We start from the raw sequence: 21,928 nt of genomic DNA, 5'->3' as shown, positions 1-21,928 counted from the left end.
ACTAAATTAAAACTTTAATGTAAATGCACATTTGATTTGTAGAGTAAAAAATCGGCTTGGAAGAAAAATACTTCATAATCAAATGAAATTCAGACGAGTATTAATACATCACCCTGAATCTAATGGTGTAATTAGTTTGGCAGTGATGAAAAAGGTGTCAAATATAAATTAAGAATGCATTACTTTTAGGATAAATTAGTAGAGGCATTACAATGGCTACTCCAGTAAGTCATCTTTAAATTAGTCTCAAAAGCAACAATCAAAAATAATACTCAGCAAAAAGACCATTGTTTTCAAATAACGTTGTGGTAAGTGAACAAACGTTATGCAACTCAACAGCTGTTTCTCTTGCAAAATTGAGCTTTGTACAGGTATCGCATCACTTGCACACACACACACAAAATTTCTCAAATGCAATGTGACAGTAAATTTCGTGTTTTTTCATGCGTACAAGTTTAATGCAGTTGTGTAGATAATCTGTGAGTGCATTTGGCCCTTTAATGCTTAATCAGTATGTTGCCCATGATGCCTATTCTCTCTAAATTGTACAATTAATCTGACTGAAACACTAATTAGAATGCGAACAGATTGTCAATGACGACTGTAAAGTCACTGGAATATTCCTCAATTCCCCCTGGAACTATTCTCAAGGGCAACATCTAGTTTCTAATCTTTCTGTAGTAGTAATTTGATTTTGTGTGCTCTCACTTCCCTCTGGTACCATGGTATATTCATTGTATCAAATATATTTAAATGTCAAAGATAAAATGTACAAAATCCAATTTATTGCAAACTTTAAATAACGTGTAGGCCATAGAGGCAGCAGACCAGACTTCATTCTCCCCAACCACTTCATCCAGCTTTGGATCTAAAGGCATTCCCAGGCCAGCTAGGAGACATCAATATCCTCAGCATGACCTGGGTCGTGCCCATGGCCTCCTTCCAGTAAGATGCCCAGTCTTAAAACTATTCATTACCAATGCAGTGGAATCAAAAATGTTGCTACACCAAGAGTGCTCCAAATCTTGAATACATCTGCATACTTGAATCATTCAGTTGAATAAGAATCCAACTAAAACATGCTAAAGTTTGGACAACCTGGGTATGCTTAAACCTTTTCATTCCATGTCTGTCCACACCAGCGACATATATAGTGACAGATGGAACAATTAAAAGCTCTTGCATTACAGCAGAAAACAACCTCAATCAACCACTGTATCACATGTTTGCCACTCACTCAAAAGAATAAGTCCATTAAATGCACTTGGATTTGACACTATGTAAATATGTGGAAAAACTCAAGATGGAATCATAATTATTTAAGTTTTCATGGTTTGCGACATGTTCGTGAAGATATGTGCAGTGAGATTTTATTTTTTACTTGCAGTAAAATGGCTGACTCGACTCAATATAATTTAGGAAACACTTTGGTACACGTTTTCAGGTGAGTTCTGTTCTGTTCTGTTCTGCAGATTCTGGTAACCTCCCAAACCTCTTCACATAGATCATGCATCCAACTCAACACAAGAGGGAGATGTGAGGACACTAATATTAGAAGGTAGTACAAAGCGGTTTGAGTGCACTTGAGTTGTAGAACAGAGCAACTGCTCATAAACTCATGATGCTTAGAGGAGTATAAAACTCAACCTATAGTTAAATCCAATTAGCAGGGACAGCTGTCATTTGAAAGTCTTTGCAGACAATCTAGTCTAAGCATAGTAAAATTAATGTTTTTAGATCAAATGCCAACTTGCCAACTACTGTTTCAACAATACTTTTAAGGTGAAGTGTATATTGTTTGAGGCTTAAAAGGTTCCAAGGAGAATATAGGTGACACTTTATAAAGGTCTTTGTAGCTCAGGGTGAGTCTTGGCAGAATGGAAACTGAATCCCTGGAGGCTGCAGTGGTATACAGAGCCAGCACAAGCCTGCAGCTCCACAGTATTTTTTATTGTGCCTGCAGAATGACCAGTTTGTGGTGCAGCATAAGTTCTCCCACTGATTGCAATCAAATTAAAACGTTGTCTAAAAACAGGTACTAAATGAATACCGAATTGTTTACAATTATGAAATAGTTTCCAATAGTAGCATAAGTCAAACACTTAAATATTGTAGTGGCAGTAAGAATCTCAGTCTTTTTTTTCCATTCATTTTATGAACAGCTTATCCTCACAAGGGTTGTGGACGGTGCTGGAGCCTATCCCAGCTAACTAGGGGCACCTTGAATCGGTGGCAAAGTAATCACAGGGCACAAAGAGATGGAAGGATTCACACTCACATTCACACATAGGAGCAATTTACTAGTCTTCAACTAGCCCACAATTAATGTTTTTTTTGGGATATGGGAGAAAACCAGAGTGCCCGGAGAAAAAACACGCAAGCCCAGGGAGAATAGGCAAATTCCACACAGTGAGGACCGACCAGGGATAGAATCTTTGACTCAAGAACTGTGATGCCAATGTGCTAACCAGAGTCAAAAATGTAAACAGATCAATTAGTCAATTTTATATCAAATGTGTCCAGGTGATCCGAAAGCTATTTTGGATATTTTTTTTGGCAAAAGTTAGTTTACAATCTGGGCTGGTCACCCACCGAGCGCAGGACACACCAGACAAGGTACACTTTTGAACAATTTTGAACATTTAACACTTTCAGGGACAGTAGTCACTGTAGTGGAGAGCTATTCAAAAGTTGACATGTAATCTTCAACCTTTAACATGTAAAGTGATTATTTCTAACAATTATAAAATATATTTCGACATCTTTAATACCTTAACATATTATAGCACAATTAAAAAAAAAATATTACTCATTATTATAAAAAATAATATTTTTTTCTGCATGCAAACACTGAAATGTCCAATATTAATATTAAAGCCTTTGAATAATTTGTAATAGAATGTGTTTGTGAAGAGTTTATTCCAGTAGAGAAATAATTACGAATAGATCAGGTGGTTTGTGACCTGCTTTGCACCTGCAATAGTGATGGCATTACCAAAACAATGGAAAAAGAAACAAAACACTGAGTGACTGCTGATGAATCTCGTGTGCTTTTCCATTTACTCTGGGGGCAGATGACATTTTATATACTGTGTTTCTGCTTGGTCCAAATCATTCTAGAGATACGATCCTGTACTCCTACGTAGACGTAGGATGAAAGGCCTTACCTGATCTAGTGTGGCGAAAAGAGCAGGATTTACTCCGTCAATAATTGGATGAAACAAGAGGAAAAATATCACACAGTTAAGATGACAAGATTAACAGAATTTACTTTATGAGCAGCCTTATTTAAGAGAGTTGGGGAAAGCCAAAGGATTGTAGCTGTTTGAGACATTTAGAGATCCGAAGTACATCTAAAGCGGGAAAAAAAGCCACTTCAAAAAGGTATGACTTTGCATTAATGTTAAAGAATGTGGAAACGTCATTAGCACATTATCGTTTTAATCAAATTGATTAGTACTTTGGTGCTAATTAAATACCAAATGAGAGGTTGTCTTTTTTAACATCTTGATGAATTTCATGCATCTTAAAAGAAAAATTAAAACTAAGTTATAAATTGAATTCTGGTAATAAAGTAAAGGTTGGCCTTTATTGTCACCTGCAGATGGAGGCCTAATTTGGCTCATCTATTCTCTGATCTCTTGTATATTTATTATTAATATAATGCTGTCAAGTTTCAAGTCATTGAATCACCTATTTTTAATTCAGGGGAAATAGGGATCTTGAATATTATGTATGTACTTTTGCAGTTAAGATTTTTTTTCTTAGGAAAAAAAAAAAAAAACAATTGCTGACCAAACCCTAATTGAACTAGATTAAAAAAAATCTGTGATTACCAAAATGAAAATAATACATGAATTTAAATAACTGGCACCAGATGTTTTTTTTTTTTTTTTTTTTTTTACATTTTGTCAGTAAGCTTTCCATGATTCTGTGGCTGATGCTTTTGTTGCACTCAACAGAATGATGCAACTAGTTGTCATGGCAACATTGTTGGGGCTGGCAGGTGCGAGCAAGCATTGTAATCTCGGTTGCTCCCTGAAGAACTTCAAACTGCAGGTGACAAGCTGTAACAAAACTGCCATCATAAACACTACTTCATGTGCGGGACAGTGCTACCAAGAGGTAAGGTCACAGTTTAGCCTGAGTATGATTGGTTTTAACTCTTTCACGGACAGTGGACAGCTTTTCTAAATTTGACACTTAGGACCTTTAAGGTAGTTTTAGGACATGTCACAATTTCTTTGTTATGAAAGATTTTTTAGCAATAATTTTATTATCTAATACTGTATTTTTTTATTATAAGTGTGATCATTATATATTAGCACAATGTCATTAATTCTTCCTTATTGCAGCATGTCCCCACAGAAACCTTAAAAATAGAACAGGCACTTGACAATAATTGCCATAATTGTGATAGGAGTCAAAGATCAATTTTAGCAGGGGTAATTGTCAGTAATTAATTTGAAAAGAAACTCTATAACCGCATCTATGAGAGGCTAAACTATGTCAGTGAGTAATGAATTGGATGAAATCAATCAGTGAAAAATTCTTACATTTGTTTACCTTTACCATGAGTCCAAAAGAAACAGTGTGTTGAAGTTATTCTGTAATACTAATAATAATTTTACATATATATATATATATATATATATATATATATATATATATATATATATATATATATATATATATATATATATATATATATATATATATATATATATATATATATATATATATATATGTGTGTGTGTGTGCATTTAATCATTTTTGTATTAATATGGATGGTGTTTTTTTTAAACGAAAGAGCATTATTTTTCTCCTTAATTTAACCACAATAGGATGTTGTTAAAAGGATACTCAATCAAAAACAACTGACTTCTGTACTGTTCTTTCTGCAGGATCCAGTCTACTATTCTCCTAAAGAGCAGCCTAAACAGAATATCTGTACTGCAAAGTGGGTCTATGAGAAAAAAAACATCGGAAATTGCCCAATCGGTGTCACTTACCCAGTCGCCAAAAGCTGTCATTGTACTTTGTGCAATGAAGTTGAAACAGACTGTGATCGACTTAATCGGACCTGTTCTTAAAGACTTTTTAACTCATTGGCCGACATTGATGACATGGAAGTCTCATTCACTTGAACTGTGTTTGATCACTGTCCGCCTTCTCAGTTACACAGCTTAGATGTTTTCCAACCATTTTTGAGCTGAGGCACACTGTTTGCATTGAACAAATCTGAAGGCACCATCTGAAAATTGGCTCATTTAAAACTACTATGTCGCCTATCTTAACAATATAAAGGTGTTCTCATCTAAGTTGTATCCCCAGGAATTTTCACACCAACCTAATATAACCAAAAGTTGATGTCTACGGACCCCGAACAACCAATGGTTCAAGTGAAGTAAAAATAAGAAATGTGATATTTTTGATGTAATAATTTTGACTTTTTCCTCAAATCTATCACCTGAAAAGCAATGTTCCACTTAGAAATTCAATCGATGCCTTTGAAACCAGACAACTTTCGGTTCCTGTAACAAAGAAAATGAGTTAAATCTTCTAACATTACAACTTTTTTTAAGAAACAAAATGACCTTCATCAAATCATATTAATCTTGTACTAGTACAATCTATGATTGATCTTGTTCCGCTTTTAATCTCGAAATATTAAGATTTCACTATTGGAACATTACAATATATGACTTCTTGTCATTTCCTGTGGCACACCTGACAATCTTCGATTCAGGGTGTCCAGCTCCCCTCACGACCTTATTGAGGATAAAGTGGTTCAGAAAATGAGATGAGACACCCGACAATTGCTCGCGGCACATCAGTGCCGCCACAAAGTGGTTGGGAACCATTAGTCTCTGCATCAATGGAAGCACAATGAGTTAATTTGAGTCTTTACATTGAGATACATGTGATTCCAATGTGGCAAAATAAGAATAAATTTAAAAACAATAACTTTCGTTGTGGATTTTTTATTTTGTGTAAAAAATTACAGAAACTACAAGTAAACTGTTGTCTTAAATCAGACTTTCTATATGTTTGGATAAAATTATCCCTAAAGTGCCACAGTACAGGACTGTAAAAAGATACAAATGTTATTATTATGAGGCATCACTTATACACTTGACTTTCACCCTCCATTTTTGCAAATTGCTTTCTGGAATGCGCACCTGCAGTTTGCATTACACAAGGCAGAATTATTTTTTATTTTTTTACTTTTAGTTTGACTACAGTACACACCTCTTGGCTGTATTATATATTTTCAAGGACCTTCACAAGGTAAACATTTCTTTTTATTTCATGCATGAATAATTGCTGCAATCATTTTGTATTTTAATGGTACAGTATTAACTCATTTGCTCCCATTGACAGTCATAAACGTCCAATTTATTTTGACTAGGAGGGTTGACAGTGATCCCAGGTCGGTCTCCCTGTGTGGAGCTGGCATGTTACCCCTGGCATTGCATGGGTTTTTTTCCGGGTACTCTGGATTCCTCCCACATTCCAAAAACATGCATAGTAGGCTAAAGTGTCACGAGATATGAGTTTGAGCATAAATAGCTCACCCCCCACCTCGTGCCTAAAGTCAGCAACATGACCCTTGTGAGAATAAACAGTTCAGAAAATGAATAAATGAACAAAAGATGTGATAGTTGTTCATACCAACTATTAATTTATTTATCGTGATAAATATTTTTGTCATATTGCCCAGGTTTAGGCACAAATACAAAAGTTTTCATGACACTAAAAAAATAAAAATAGCTGCTCTAGTTGAGATGTAGACAGATTGATCCCATAATTGAAATGCAACAATAACAGCTTCATTATAAACAATCTAACGACTCCATCTGCTTCTATTATGTAAAGTAAAAACTTAACTTAACTTTAACATGATTTAATGCACTTCCATTATTTTAGGCCAAAACTAACATACTCAAAATTGAAATTTCAGTGTATACTTCTGCCATTCTATGTATAAAAAAAATCAGTATATTATTAAATGTACAATTGTTCACAAAAATCCATGGATTCCATTATTCTGCCCAATGAATGTCTAGGTAGTTGCTTTATTAAAAAGCAAATTTATTGCGGATGATCTCTCCTCCCTCCACCTCCATTTGTTCATAGAGCCACTTTCTGTCACAGCGGCACTCAAATCCACATTTCCGCGAGCCGCAGTCCGAGCAAGGGTAGAAGCAACCCATGCATTCAACGTCCAAACAGTCACACATGTCCCTGCCGTTGGATAAAAGACGACCTTTCGCATCGTAAACCTTGTTCTTGCCCATGCTCTGCCTGCACAAGAGAAAAGAAAGTGATTACTGACTTGACTAAACTTTCACAGATCCTTTTTAAAACCAACATATTACTGAAGAACTAACACTGAATAGGTGAATAGGAAAACCGGCTTATAGAAAGTGTCCTTTTCATACATTAGTCTTATTTGCAGAATTTGAGATTTCATCTTCTATTGTAAGGAATGCGATGTACACTTAATATTGAGTATCTCCCTGTACGTAAAGTCCAACTATCTGGTTTAAATGCAGTAAAACCATTTTATAGGTCCTTAACAACATCACTTTTTTCTAGAGTGTTGGTACAACTTTTTCAAGCAAGTGAGGACATGGTGTGATTTAGTAATGGGGCAAAACACCTTTAATTATACAGTAAGGGTTTAAGACAAAACTTCCAATAACTGAATAAGAATGTTTAGCCTTTAAAATAATCGCTTATTATTTAGTTACACGCATTAACTATTACACGTAGAAACCATCAAATGGTTTGAGCCAACAGAAAACTAGCTTCAGAACAAGTACATCATGGTAATTAGGCAAATATATTTTATTTTCCTTAATGGTCTATTCAGGCATAATGCCAAAAAACATGTACCTAACACTGTCAAATGTTTACAAGCACTTTAAGTGGTTACCAGTATACACATTCCTGACAAATGTTGTATAACAAAAATGGTTTGGCAATAGTTCCAATATCATCATCTTTTGAGTCTTACCTGTCAGACAGATGTTTTCCACCTCGTCCACCTCTTCCGCCCTGGAACAAAATTAAATGTCATTATGTCTCCTACAGTAATATAAGAAATTGCAACAGACAATGGCTCTAGCAGAAGATGATGCCTATGGTAAACTATTGAAAGCTTGCATCATCATGCACTCTTGAGAGAAAAAAGAAAAAGAAAATGGTGCTTGATCTACTTGCTGTCTAGATTTCAATCCACCTTCCACTCAAAGTCTGCAAGGATTGGCTCCAGCACCCCACAACTCAGACCATAAGGATAAGTGGTGTTGAAAATAAATGAATGAATAAATGCCCAAATCACAGATTTTAATAGTCAAAACTGAAAGCTGTTCTCAAGTACACAAAACTAATTTTGTCTGGCCATGACTTTTTTCTTAAAAAATAAATAGGAAAACATAGGACCATGTAGGATTCAAGATCGACAAACATAGGCTTTGCTCAACCAGATGGAATACTCTTGAAATGAAAAACACTAAATGACACCAACAAACATTAGAAAACTTACTCTTGAACCCCCTCTTTTTTCTCTGCGTATATTTGGGAATTCTCTTCCTTTGTCCCTCTCGGTTGGTTGTCCCATGTGATTTGTGACAGTGATATCCTTTGGTGGTGCCATTGATGCTCGTTTACGTAGTTCAATCTAGCAAATAAAGAAGCAAAAAAGTCATACATTTCTCCATAAAATATGAAAAGAACATGATGCGAATGTGGCATTTGAAGAAGCAATGTAAAACCTTTGAAGAGTCCTGCCCTTGTGGGAACATGTTTGGTACGGCATCCTCCCTCAAAAACTGTTTACCATTGTAATCCCGGAAGCAGTCAGGTGAAAAATGCTCTGAACATAGACAGGTATTTGCACTTGGGATGAAGTTTCTTAACCCAAGACTTTGGACCCATCTTGCAGAAAGTGAAGGTTTGCTGAGTGGAAACCTGAAGGGCAGCAAATGTAATAGGTGGTTATTTAAGATAATGTACCATTTGTACCAGGGCTTTGATTGCTTATATTCAATTTACTACAGGTCCACTGGAAAATTGATGGCGGAATTTTTTTGGGGCCAAAATGTGACCTTTAAATGTGGGTTTGGTGGAGTGAGATATGGAAAAAAGACCAGATAGGGTCTCAAGGACCGGATTTGGCCACCCCTGCTGCAGGGCAATGCAAATACACAAGTGAATAAACTTAGCCACTCCTGCCTTACAGATTCATGAAAGTAATTGTCACAATTACCTAGGATAGACAGGAAAATATGGTGTCACCTACTACTACCACCACTACTGATTATTCTGTCATCTATAACCGTGTCATCAGGCAGATGGTTCTCAGTCAAGATACGCATGTTCACTAGTAATATAAATGGCCGAGGATTCGATCCCCAGTGTGTGGAGTTTTCCCTGGGCTTGTGTGGGTTTTCTCCAGGTACTACGGTTTTTTCCTGGTACCACTATTTCCTCTCACATCCCCAAACCATGCATACTATGCGGATTGAAAACTCAATAGTGTGGGCATGCATTAAAAACGTAAAACATCCTAAATCGTGCGTTATCTCTAGAAAATTAGACAAACTTACCGATAAAATCGAATTTCTGATCCCTTCACAAACTTATTGTTGCAACCCAAGGACGCACAAGTGACGGGCATGGTATCGTTTTAACCAAAACAATTCAAAGCGTCAACCCTTGCTAACATTAATGTTGGTTATGATTGGGAGTCTGCGCGTGTGTTGTTAGCTTTTTCCTGCTTCCGCTACCAAATAAACGCGTAAACCACTAGACAGCGCCCCATGAAGGCAATTTTATCCCTCTGCAATTATTACAGTGCTAAATCACGGTATGAGGTGACATTTAATGATGAAAACTTAATGTATACTAATTAACCAAACATGATTAATAAAACGATATTCAACTTTCACAGCAAAAATACTCTGGTGAGTGTTCAATCAAAAACTTTTTAATTATAATTTCTTGATCAAAGTTAATTGACTTTTTTTTAAACTATAGTTTAGATTTAGTGGTTGTTTAGATACAAGGATGCATGATCAGGGTGGATTGTATGTACATCCATTTTACGGACAAAAACACACAATTGAAACCATATTATTCACCCTAAAAACTTTCTTTCCCTTAAATGACAGGCCAATCTGCCAAATTGTTTTTAAAATATAATTTATGATTTATTTTTAATGGGCCCTGGTGAATTTGAGTGTATTTGCAGGGAAACAAAATAAGAGAAAAATAACACATAAGCAAAGAGGCACAGTATATACAAAATGTAATAAGAAGCAAAAAGCCACATTCATTTCAGTAGGGAGCTGTTTACGGATTTCTCCTTTTTTAATTAAAATTCCTAGGAGTTCACATGTTTTCTGGTTGGGATAATTTTCATGGGGACAAATATTGGTTAATTAGTAGTTTACTAATGTGATATTTTTCTGAATATGGATGGATTTTCTTCACTTCCTGTGTCGATTCTGGGCCTTTGCGTCATATGATGTCATAAAACTCTGATGCTAGCTACAACCGAAAGCTAACTAGCTCATGCCTCGCCTTGTCAAAACAAACAAACGCAACGCGTAACTTCAACCAAAGAGGTGACAAGCTTGCAAAATAGCAGGCAAGTTCAGAAATGTTCACTTTTCTAACGTTTGTCTTCATCTGTCGCACTCGTACTACGAACTTAGCTAAGTGGAACTTGTCGCAAAGCTAAAGAGTTTCATACGAATGCGAGTCGCTAACGTTCGCAATTTGTTTTGATTATGCATCAAGCATAGCATTTTTTTTTCTGGATATTGTCAAAATATGTGATCAACCACCTTATAACCGATTTCACCATTTGCCTCAATTCTGTGGACAGTTATCATATTTGTCAGCATTTATTTGGCATAGTTTCAAGCTAACACCCTGCTGTGTTTGTTTACTGGTAAACTTATGGGTCACTTAATGTTAGCTGTCAGCTGCATATAGACAAAACAGGTTCAATCCATTTTAAAAGTATGTTATCGAGCATATAAACATATAAACACTTATAACTTATTTAAAGTTTTATATTCACTGGCCTATATTTACCCTCACGGTTACATATATGCAATTGCGAAATAGCGTCTATATTCCGAACCGTGACGCACATATCTTCATTTCTAGTATTAGCTATTTCTGTATTAGCGCGAAATATAGAATAAAAAAATATATATTGACCAGCTGAGCCCAATGATATTAGGCTCAAATGCAAGTTAATTTCTTGTAAACAGTAGAAAGGCTGCCAATTTGGTGTCGATTTGGGTTTTGACTTTATACCCAATTAAATATTGATTTAAACATTGACCTGAGACTAAAAAGTAAAATTATTCGCTGCCAACCCTCCCAGTTAAATTGGATGAGATGTTTACTAGTGACACATACATTTAAATTATTGCAGAAGAGTGAAAAGAACCCCATGATTGGGTGTCTATTTGTGTCAATGGCACTGAAAGAGTTAATTATAATGACATTTCTCTTGCCCTATGATTGGGCGTCTATTTGTGTCAATGGAACTGATTAAGTTAATTGTAAGCACATTTTCTTGTGATTGCCCAAATATTTTCATTATTCCAGCTCTGGATTAAACAGTCTGTTCAGCCGTTCATCATCATATTGTGATTTAACTGATGAGTCAATATCCCCAAATATTTTAAGTCATTACTGTGTATGTAATTAGGCTCCCAGCCTTGGTCAGAGAAGTGAAAATTTCTTGGAGTGTGTGAAAGGGTATGTAACTTCAATGTAGTTCTTCTTCCGTGTGTTGGTGGGAACTTCACTTCGTTTCTAAAAGCCCTTACGTTTTTCTTTCACATCAAGAAGTTCTTGGGCTTTCTACTTTTGCCTCAACAATGGGTAACACCTTAAATTATTTCTATTTACAATGTGGCACTCTCTTCAATTATTCATCAGCAGTTCTGGACCACACATACATTTTGACGATTTTCTAAAATGTCCACTGACGTGCTGTATTTGCCCATTTAATCCGATAAGCCTTTTATTTATTATATTCTTTTAGATGTTAATTCCCAGCACTCTATGAAAACAAAGGGTGACTGACCGATAAGATGGAGTGGACATTGGACTTGAACAGAAAATCAGGGTGAGAATTACATGAGGTCGTAGGCAGTAGAACAAGGTTTTAAAAGCAAAAACAACTAGTATTTTTTCGTCAACGATCAGTAAACAAATACATTGTGTAGCACATCTAAATGAAGTTGCAATTTTTGTATTTCAACATCAGATATTGGATTTGCAAGCCATTATTCAGGTAGGTGAGTGTTGTTGTTTTTCTTTCTTCTGTTGATAGAAACCATTTTGACCATCTCGGGGTAGCTCATCAATTTTTGCCTGCTATCTTATTTGGCTGCTCCAACAGGAAAAGACTGGAGCACTGCTGGGGAAGGAACAGCTTTACAATTGACCGATAGTGACCCCTTGTTATCCGTCCCCTTTCTCTGACCCTATGTTTTCCCTCTTGTCTCCCACAGAGTCTTGTAGGAAGGGACTACTCATCTTCACAACTTCTCTTATCAAGTCAGTAAAGTTGGGCTCATAAATCACAGTGTTGACACCTTCAAGCCTCGTCAGTCAAGGAAGTCCTCCATCGGTGCAATATCGACACACTGGTGCCATGAAGCACTTGCATCAGTCAGGTGACAAATAAGAGATCAGCTTTAGAGGTAAGGTTAGTATAAATTCCAACGTGACTCATTGATTGTCATTTTTTGTTTTTCTTTCTGATTACAAATGACAAAACCAGCATCTCTTAGGGCAAATTTGTCTATGGTCTGCATCCTTTTTCAAATCTTTAAGTGCAGTCTTGTGGTAAAATGTGGCTCTAAATAGTTTTGTAAAATAAATTTTGTTTAGTTTGGCACTGTCGTATTAATGGCAATTTCTCAAGTAACTCAAATTAATCTTAGCTGAGCTTTCAAATGGATTTTACGACATAACGTCTTTTTGAGTCCGATTCAGTTACCGCAACCAAAATGGCGCTGTTTAAGCGGCAGCCGGCGGCCACGGTAGCTTTGTCCACTCTTGTTCATTTTGTGTTTTGCGGCTTTTATGTTTTAATGATTTGATGATTCCATTTACTTTGATTTGCTTTGTACTTTGTGCTTTTGCTTTGCTGTCTATTCTGTCTAATCACCCTCTTGCTACTGCCACAATGTAATTTCCCGAATATGGGATGAATAAAGTTATCCAATCCAATCCAATCCAATAATTTACTTCACAGCAGCCAATCTCATACAGCATAGTTATAAATTACAAGGCCTTTCAGCTATTTTTATACTAATACTACTTTTTTACATTTTTTATGCTGGACCTATTTTATTTTAAACTTGATTCACAATCACAAAGAAAATATCTTTGAAGTGTGTTTCCTGAATGCGTCTCTATCTGGCACATGACAGACTTCTCATTTCTGCTTTTTTGCTCTCCTTTCATAATTTTGGTAAAAATAACTTAATTTAAAATGATTAAAGGCTGTTACCACTGCTATAATACCCTGCTGCATCCACACAAATAATCTTAATTCTCATTTTGCAGTCTGGCTCGATCCTATCGCCAATAAATAACAGATTTCTGCTGCATTTCATTATTGGAAATAATGTAGTCAGTAATTTACTATAATTGTTAAGAGGTATTAAGAAAGCAACATTCCATAATGTATAATATATATACATACGCACTGCAGAAATATTAAGTGTTGTCCAATTCTTTGTTGAAATGTTGAAAGTATTCATTCTTGGCTCGCCATTTTAACTTACTATGATGATTAATTTTGCAACACAATTTTCTAAATAATTTTGCACATTGTCGTTCAATTTTTTTGAAAGTTAAGTAGTGTGGTCACTTGCTTTTCATCGACATGTGTGCATTCTCAACAGTTGTTTCAAACAGTGAAAGATGGGTTTGCTCTTTGTGGTTTTCATTTATTTGCATGAATTAGCTATTTGAAAAGAGAAACTTTGAAAAACATTAGAAAATTAGATAATGCTGAGCTATACTTTGGTATCGCGTCACTGGTAAATGTCACTATGAAAAAGAGTCAATCAACTTTTGGCAGGTGTGTGATAGTGTGGGATGTAATAATCGTGTTTGGACGCACGGTGGGGATGTTTGACAGTGCAAGTCCCATATGCTGTGCGCGTGCGTATGTGTAAATATTATACATTGTGCAATATTGCTTGCTTCCTTAACATCTTAACAAATGCAGAAAATCATGTGTATTTTGTGTTTTTTTTTCTGTAGGTACATAGGTTTCGTTATGAAAACGAGCTGCACAGAAGATGTCAACACAGCCTGGGACTGATATCCCAGATGTTCGTCATCGTAAGTTATTTGTTTGTATTTATTTGGCCAAAATAAGTATTATCATCTTTTAAAAAGCATTATTTACTTAATTGAATTGCATCATACTTGTTTATAGATGATCCTGACATCGATTGCAAAATACCTTGTGTATACAACATGGACAGGATGCAACATCAACAATGTTTATGATTTACTGTGAAAGTTAATGCAAATTTTGTCCTTCTGGTCAGATGAAAGTAAAGTTTTTGACGGGGCTGCGCACCCGCAAAAGGATTTCGCGGTGAAGGAGAGCAGTGGCGGCACCACAATGAAGCATGAAAGTTTTCAATCTCACAGTGACCTGTCGCAAACAGATGATTTCCCCAGCGTCCCTCATAATGGCCCCACTCTTACTGGGATGAGCAGCCCATTGTCAGTTGAGCCAAATGACACCAAGCCCGATGTGAGCAACACTAGCACAGGTGAAAGAAAACTCTTGAAACAGTATTTCAGGGGTTCAACGATACAAAATTTGTATTTACAGTCATTGTTCATTCCTTTTTGATTACATTGGACTTTACATTGATTACATTGAATTTAGTCTATGCAAAATCTAATTAAAATTATTACCCTAGCTATAGTAAAAGTTATTGGAAAGTGTAAGAATTTATAGGAGACATATCCCGATTTTGTAGGGATTCTTTTTTAGGTATAAGTTTTCATGATCTTGATTTGGGTGTGCTCAACATGTAAAAATACATCAAAATTAAAATAATGTCTGTGCTGGATCAGTTGGAACAAAAAAATGTACCCACAGTGGCCCCCAATCACCGGATTGCTCAGGTCTGGTATAGACTATCCTTTGGAAGCTACAGACTACTCAAACTTTGTGGAAAGCCATTGACTTGAAAGCATTTGGACACCCTTGTGATTAACATGAACTTAATAGACTCCAAATTGTACCTGCCCCCCGGCGTCATCCACAAATGTACTTCACGGACTAATTTTTGCAACAACAAATAGAGTAAGTTAGGTTTTTTTTCACCCAAAATTCAAGTTGTACTAGAAAAATTCATATTTCAAGCTGTGTTTTAAAGGTATTGGCTGGATTAATCCTTTCTTATGTGATATTAGCAGTGTCTCCAATAGCCAGGATCAGTTTTTCATCCACTTTGTGTTTTGACTGTCTTAAAATAATGTTCATTATTTTCTCTAGCTCTAATTTTGCATGGATGAAGTCACAGCAAAAGGACTTTATGGTGTTTTGATTAGTGTTTTTGCCCATGGCTGTTCGTCCATTGAGCTTCATAAAATCGGTTGCGTTCTTTCCTTCGAGGAATGTAATAAAAATGAAATTCAACTACTTTATAATCATCCATTTCCATATTGTGTAGATGGTCACCCAGTGAAGCGAAAAAAGGGTCCTGCCCCGAAGATGCTGGGAAATGAGGTGTGCAGTGTATGTGGTGACAAGGCCTCTGGATTCCACTACAATGTGCTAAGCTGTGAGGGCTGCAAGGGCTTTTTCCGACGCAGTGTCATTAAAAGTGCCCAGTACACTTGCAAGAACAATGGACGGTGTGAAATGGACATGTACATGCGACGCAAGTGCCAGCAATGCCGCCTACGCAAATGTCGGGAGGCAGGCATGCTAGAGCAGTGTGAGTGTTTGCTTAGCCGTTCAATTTGAAATTTCACTGCGTTGGTCATACTAGCAACATGCTCTTTCATAATCTAATCTAGTAATCATTTCTGTGCCTGTGCATTAGTTGAAATTTTGCGCTCTATGTCACGCAGGTGTGCTTTCTGAAGAGCAAATTCGTCTGAAGAAGATGAAGAAGCAGCATGATGAGGAAACCGCCCGCTCGTCCACGGTGGTGACTCCAACTCTTCCACAAGTAGTTGTGTCACTGGAGCCACAGCAGCAGGAAATGATTGAGAAGCTGGTGGCTATGCAGAAGCAATGCAACAAGAGATCTTTTCTTGAACGACCAAAAGTGACAGTAGGTTCACATCTCTGTATTTGCATGTAAGAATCATTTCGTTCTCACATCCTCAGGAAATCTCGCAAGCATATGTGTGTATTTTGTTTGTTTTTATCGATGTAGGGGTGACACTTCTCCTTTTTCTCTTTTTTCCCCGTCGTTTCCTAAAAGGAAACTGCAGTGTCATGTTTCTAGCCACTTTCCGCTTACGAGTTTCAGCACAAATTTTGAAAATTTTATGAAAAATACCGCAATCGACTGAAGCCGTGAAGTAGCGAGGGATGACAGTAATATGCTTTTTTTATTTAATGTTGACAAATAGTTCAGAATGTGGTTAAAAGATTCCAGCAATTGATTGTATTTATCTTGATGAAGCTGCTGCTGTTCTCATGCATTGGATAAATAATATTTAGTTTGCTTGTGTGTTTGAAAAAAAACACAGCCATGGCCACAGAATCAGGATCTGCAGAATCGAGAAGTACGTCAACAGCGTTTCGCCCACTTCACTGAATTGGCGATCATGTCGGTGCAGGAGATTGTGGATTTTGCTAAGCAGCTTCCTGGATTTTTAGAGCTCACAAGAGAGGACCAGATTGCTCTATTGAAGACTTCCACTATTGAGGTTTGCAATTTGTCTGCTATTTCTTATATATATATATATATATATCAGTATATAAGAAACCAAACAACGTCTGGTCCATGTTAGAGAAAAATAAGGAAAAAAATGACTGTTTCACAATTTGAATCTTGTAATAGTATAATCTATAATTTAACGTTCATATTTTGATTTTACCCTTGTAATATTTCAATTTTAATCATTATATTCATATTAATTTCCCCCCCCTCACATGTAGTCAAGATCATTAAATACTACAAGACCGTGCTTCAAGTAACACACAACACATACAGCTTTTTCTAAAGGAATTCAACTGCTCAGTAATGATGTAGTTATTCTCCATATTGACTGTATGTATTCATTTTGAAATTGATTGCATTTTCCAATTATGTTTCTCTTCATTAGATTATGCTGCTAGAGACGTCTCGTCGATACAATCCTGCCATTGACAGCATTACATTTCTTAAGGATTTTAGCTACAATAAGGAAGACTTTGCTAAAGCAGGTATTTTGAATTGGTTATTGACATTAGATATTGTGTAATAAATCAGGCATAGTCCTACAGTACTCGCAATACACAAATTGCCAGAAGAGTGCAAATATAAATAGGTTCAGTCTAACTGTATATATTACATTGTTTAATGTTACATATTTATTTTGACAGTCACCAATTAACATAAACAAGCATGTCGTAACATTCCGTTAAATCTTATCAAAAATATATATTTAAATGTTTTGTTTTCTTCTCTCTCAACAGGCCTTCAGTTTGAGTTTATTAATCCCATCTTTGAGTTTTCTAAAGGAATGAATGACTTGCAGCTGGATGAGGCTGAATACGCTCTGCTTATTGCCATCAACATATTTTCTGCAGGTCAGATTTCATTCTACGACTAACTATTAAAAGCCTTTTACACTCAATTTAGTAATGCATAGTACTCTCTTGACCCATTCTTTCTGCGTGTATACTATGAGTGCTCAAGGATGAATAAGGCGTGCGTGCGACTTGCAAACATATTCAATTTGAGAGTAGCCTCTCAGTGGTGTCAAAGTATGCATTCAATAAGAGAGGGCCTGCCATAGGCAGAACAACAGACCAACCATCTTGCACCAGGCTGCTGTTGTACTTGCACTACGTTCTTTTAAGTTTATTGTAAGGCTTTTTTAAGGGATGTTTCCAATTATCTAACGCAAACGAAAATGTATTTTAATGTTAGTTTTTTGGTTTGTATTTTCTGTTCTGCTTAGTACATATTTGTTATGGTTTTAAATATTTTTAGATCGACCAAATGTACAGGATCATGATCTTGTGGAGAGGCTCCAACAACCATATGTTGATGCTCTTCGCTCGTACATCACGATAAAGAGACCAAATGTAAGTGCCCACTGGTTTAAGTGATTTCATTTTTAGTGTGTCAACATAACCTGTTGTCGGCATCAAAAGAAGTGTATAGGGTCATGACCAGTGTAGCTTTTGGGGGGGATTGAATCAACTTATAAAGCTTACCTATTAGACAGAAAAATATAGCCCACAAAGTCAGGTGTATTTGAAAAAAAAAACACATTTTTAGTCAACAGCAAAAGATTCAATGAAATTTTGTGGAAAACATGCATTACTTTTGTGTTCCATTTTGTCATTTTTTTAACAACCTCAACAACAACAACAAACGATTGTATTGGCCTCAAATATAATATACAAGTGATGCAAGACAAATAACTAAAACCGACAGAATCTAGATGGGTTTAAGTAGTATTCCCCATTCCAGAACCATATGCTAGAGCAACTAAAATTGAAATAAGGGGAGTTAAATAACTAGGTATGTTCCTGCTTTCAAGTGCAAACTAGTTGTCGGGATTATAAAGTCGTTTATTTATTTTTATTTTTTGGGCAGGATCACTTGATGTTTCCACGGATGCTGATGAAGCTGGTGAGCCTTCGTACACTTAGCAGTGTACACTCTGAACAGGTTTTTGCCCTTCGACTCCAGGACAAGAAGCTCCCCCCGCTGCTTTCTGAAATCTGGGATGTCACTGAATGATTGCAGTCCCAATGTTATACTCCCTGGTGTGTTGAATCTTGAGCCTGACATGGGATGGGCATGGGCTTGACCCAGTCTCATCTGGTAATGGACTACTTCCAGCAATGTGCGGTTGTTGGGCTTTTTTTTGTGCAAGCATCTCAATGCCATTTTGGGTTCAAACTCTTAACGGTTTGTGTTCAGGAGTTCTTTTTTCTCCTTAGATCTGTTCTTCCTTGTTTTGGGACGTTGGCATGATTTTGCCAAAATGAAATACCAGCTCACCGTTTTGAATTTTTTTTTTCTGATTCAACATCTGTTAAAAAAATGAGTGTATTTCTTTTGTTTTATAGTCTAAATCAGGGGTGTCCAAACATTTTTCTCAGAAAAATCGAATTATGTGAGGGCCAAATTGAAATGCTTCTAAGAAACAGAGAATTGGTGAAATAAAAATTGTTTTTTTTAAATGAATCAATTTTTCAAAAGTTTTATTATGCTTGACTGCCCTTGAGGGTGATAGTCATCCACTCCATTTTGAATGGAGGCATTGGCAGTGATTGAACAGTCAAATTGGACGTTTATTGCTTTGAATGGCTCTGAAACATGATCACTGACTGTCAGCTTTCCCTATTGAAATAGATTTGATGTCTAAAACCTTTAATGTGGGCAGTCAAAATTGGTTGCAGTTGGCCCACTGGCAGTAGTTTTGACACCCCTGGTCTAAATGCTCTTGGTCTATAGCTGCTATTGCCTGATGTCATGATTCCAGCTGTGCTTTCGAATTAATTTATTGAATAGTTTTCTCACAGCTGAATTAGAAACTTTATTACGCGTGACTTGCAACAGCAGTTTAATTTTACATCAGTCAATGCGTTTCAAGAATGAAATGCATTTGTGCTCATTTTAAGAAAGTACAGTTGAGAAAAAGTTGGTGTAGTTGCTCAGGTAAACTAATGTGAAATAGAGGCATCCTTTATTAGATCACTTGAGTGCCCAAAGGGATCCTTTTATCAATACAAATGCACACAAATTATTTATTTTCACAAGACAAGCGTGGAGTGCACATATCCACACGATTGTACAGTACAAACTTATGCATTCTTGCCTTAAGAATAGCAATCATATATAAAGACGCGTCTTCTAAGGGAATAAATGTGTGAGAAAGTAAATCTTATATACAGTTTGTTAGGTGGGTTTTCCTAAAACTACTTTACATGAACCTGCTTGCAAATTACTATTAGGGATGTCCCAGTAACGCATTTTTGCATGTGACTCAGAGTATGAGTCGCCTGATTTGGAGAAACCAATACCGAGTCCCAATCTGATACCCGTGTTGTATTAAATATTAAGTAGGGGAAAAAGTACTACCATATATCCAAATGTCTTTAGTTCGCCCGATTTGAATCCAGCTGCCGCAAATTTATAATCAAATCAAAGGGTAATTTATATCAGAAAAAAACGCATTTCTTTTTTTCCAGTTGGGGAGCACCAAAATAAGTTTGAATTTTCTTTTTTAAACAAATTTATTTCACATAAATAAATTTACACAGAATGGTCTCCCAATTTAAGTAATTGAGCTTTTTTCAGTTGTGATTTGTTCCCTTTTTTTTTTACTTAAATGTTTGTTTCAATAGTGTAAAAATAGTCTATTATTTTTTGCAATGTATTTAACTGAACTAATTAACTGCCATAGAAAAACATTTTTAAACATTTGGGTCTTTTTTTTTTTACCTGATCCCGATCCTCTGGAAAAGAAAAATAACGTGATTGGGCCCAATTTCCAATACATTTTGATCCGATTTCCTATTGGGGACATCCCTTATTACTATATATATATACTACCTAAATAGTATTTCTCTGGATATTCTGGTTTCCTACTCATTGAACACTCCAAATTGTCCCTAGTCATGCGCTTGTGCATGAATGTTTTGTCTGCTTATGCAATGCTGTTGGCTGACATGTTGGGCTTCAGCACCGCCGTGACCCTTGTGAGGATTGGAAGATGGATAGTTTAAACAAATACATTTAATTGAAGTGATATGTTTGTTTCTTGATATAGTAACACAACTGATTTAATATGTAATTTAAATTGCACATACTTGATGAACAGGCAGTGTTCATAATTGTTAACACATAAAGGCAATAATTCCTAAAGCGTTATTAGCCATGTGAAATGATAACAGGAAAACAACTGTAATTTACTTAAAGTGTAGAATAATTAATGGTTAAGAGACGCCTGCATGCCTATGGTTCCTTTTACAGTAAAATACTTACATGCAGTAAATAAGATTATGAATTCAAAATTTACATGCCATTGTAGGTGACACATGCTTCTCTGTGAGAAATTTCTTCATTTTAGGGTTTGAATTGAAATTCAATTTTGTTAAACTCCACATTACTGTAACTGCTGTTCAATCAAACATCCACCGACGTTTCCCATTATTTTCAGATGCAATAGGCTGCTTATTTCTTTTTTTTAATTACCTGAATTCCTGCTGGTTTGTAATGCAAGCAACATTTGTGCAGTTGCACATGTTTATGTAAGACAGGAAAAAAGATTCATTTATCATCAAGAACACAACATTACAACACATTCGATTTTCAAAGATAGGCCCATTTTAGTTTGGTGTTGACGCCAATTAATTGATGCTTTGTTAATGTCTTTTTCTTGAAATGATCCTCCAGATTGCTTAAAATGTGTTGTTTTTCTTCTTCTTCTTTGGCATACATTTGTACTTAACATTGTCAGGAAAGCACAGATCTTTCGAATATAATAAACGTTGGATGAATATGTTGTATTCAGTTTCACCTGCAAACAAGCATTGGAATTAGTACATACATTTTTTTGCCTCAGTAAAATGTGCAAGGCATTTTAATAATTTGTAATTCAGGGTGTTCAACCAGCCTACCCTGCATGTTTTTGGGATGTGGGAGTAAACAGGAGTACCTGG

The 21,928-nt window shown here is 36.0% G+C and overlaps 3 protein-coding genes across 7 annotated transcripts; 2 read left to right on the top strand and 1 right to left on the bottom strand.

Annotated features, from left to right (window-relative positions):
- Positions 1-3,120: 3,120 nt before the first annotated feature.
- On the top strand, positions 3,121-5,971 carry fshb (follicle stimulating hormone subunit beta). The gene is made up of 3 exons (XM_077713860.1): positions 3,121-3,384; positions 3,963-4,125; positions 4,905-5,971. The coding sequence occupies exons 2-3, from the start codon at positions 3,964-3,966 to the stop codon at positions 5,091-5,093; spliced, it is 351 nt and encodes a 116-aa protein (XP_077569986.1). The 5' UTR covers positions 3,121-3,384; position 3,963; the 3' UTR covers positions 5,094-5,971.
- Positions 5,972-6,662: 691 nt separating this feature from the next.
- arl14ep (ADP-ribosylation factor-like 14 effector protein) lies at positions 6,663-9,831 on the bottom strand. The gene is made up of 5 exons (XM_077713859.1): positions 9,618-9,831; positions 8,784-8,979; positions 8,555-8,689; positions 8,024-8,064; positions 6,663-7,308 (listed from the first exon to the last, which is right to left on the bottom strand). The coding sequence occupies exons 1-5, from the start codon at positions 9,686-9,688 to the stop codon at positions 7,083-7,085; spliced, it is 669 nt and encodes a 222-aa protein (XP_077569985.1). The 5' UTR covers positions 9,689-9,831; the 3' UTR covers positions 6,663-7,082.
- Positions 9,832-10,441: 610 nt separating this feature from the next.
- On the top strand, positions 10,442-21,768 carry nr1h3 (nuclear receptor subfamily 1, group H, member 3). 5 transcript variants are annotated; one of them, XM_077713315.1, is made up of 11 exons: positions 10,442-10,660; positions 12,552-12,748; positions 14,320-14,400; positions 14,613-14,843; positions 15,756-16,022; positions 16,159-16,364; positions 16,789-16,968; positions 17,368-17,467; positions 17,720-17,833; positions 18,240-18,334; positions 18,852-21,768. In XM_077713315.1, exons 3-11 carry the CDS (start codon positions 14,358-14,360, stop codon positions 18,996-18,998), a joined length of 1,383 nt encoding a protein of 460 aa, XP_077569441.1. In that variant the 5' UTR covers positions 10,442-10,660; positions 12,552-12,748; positions 14,320-14,357; the 3' UTR covers positions 18,999-21,768. The 5 variants fall into 5 exon arrangements, with proteins under 5 accessions (XP_077569441.1, XP_077569440.1, XP_077569443.1 ...); XM_077713314.1 differs by having other exon boundaries at positions 10,443-10,660; positions 12,552-12,743; XM_077713317.1 differs by lacking the exon at positions 10,442-10,660 and adding an exon at positions 11,647-11,790 and having other exon boundaries at positions 12,552-12,743.
- The last annotated feature ends 160 nt before the right edge of the window (positions 21,769-21,928 follow it).

This window comes from Stigmatopora nigra, chromosome 3 (assembly GCF_051989575.1).
Source record: "Stigmatopora nigra isolate UIUO_SnigA chromosome 3, RoL_Snig_1.1, whole genome shotgun sequence".
Taxonomy (NCBI): domain Eukaryota; kingdom Metazoa; phylum Chordata; class Actinopteri; order Syngnathiformes; family Syngnathidae; genus Stigmatopora; species Stigmatopora nigra.
The sequence above is the reverse complement of the archived record's forward strand: the minus strand, read 5'-3'. Positions and strand labels throughout refer to the sequence as shown.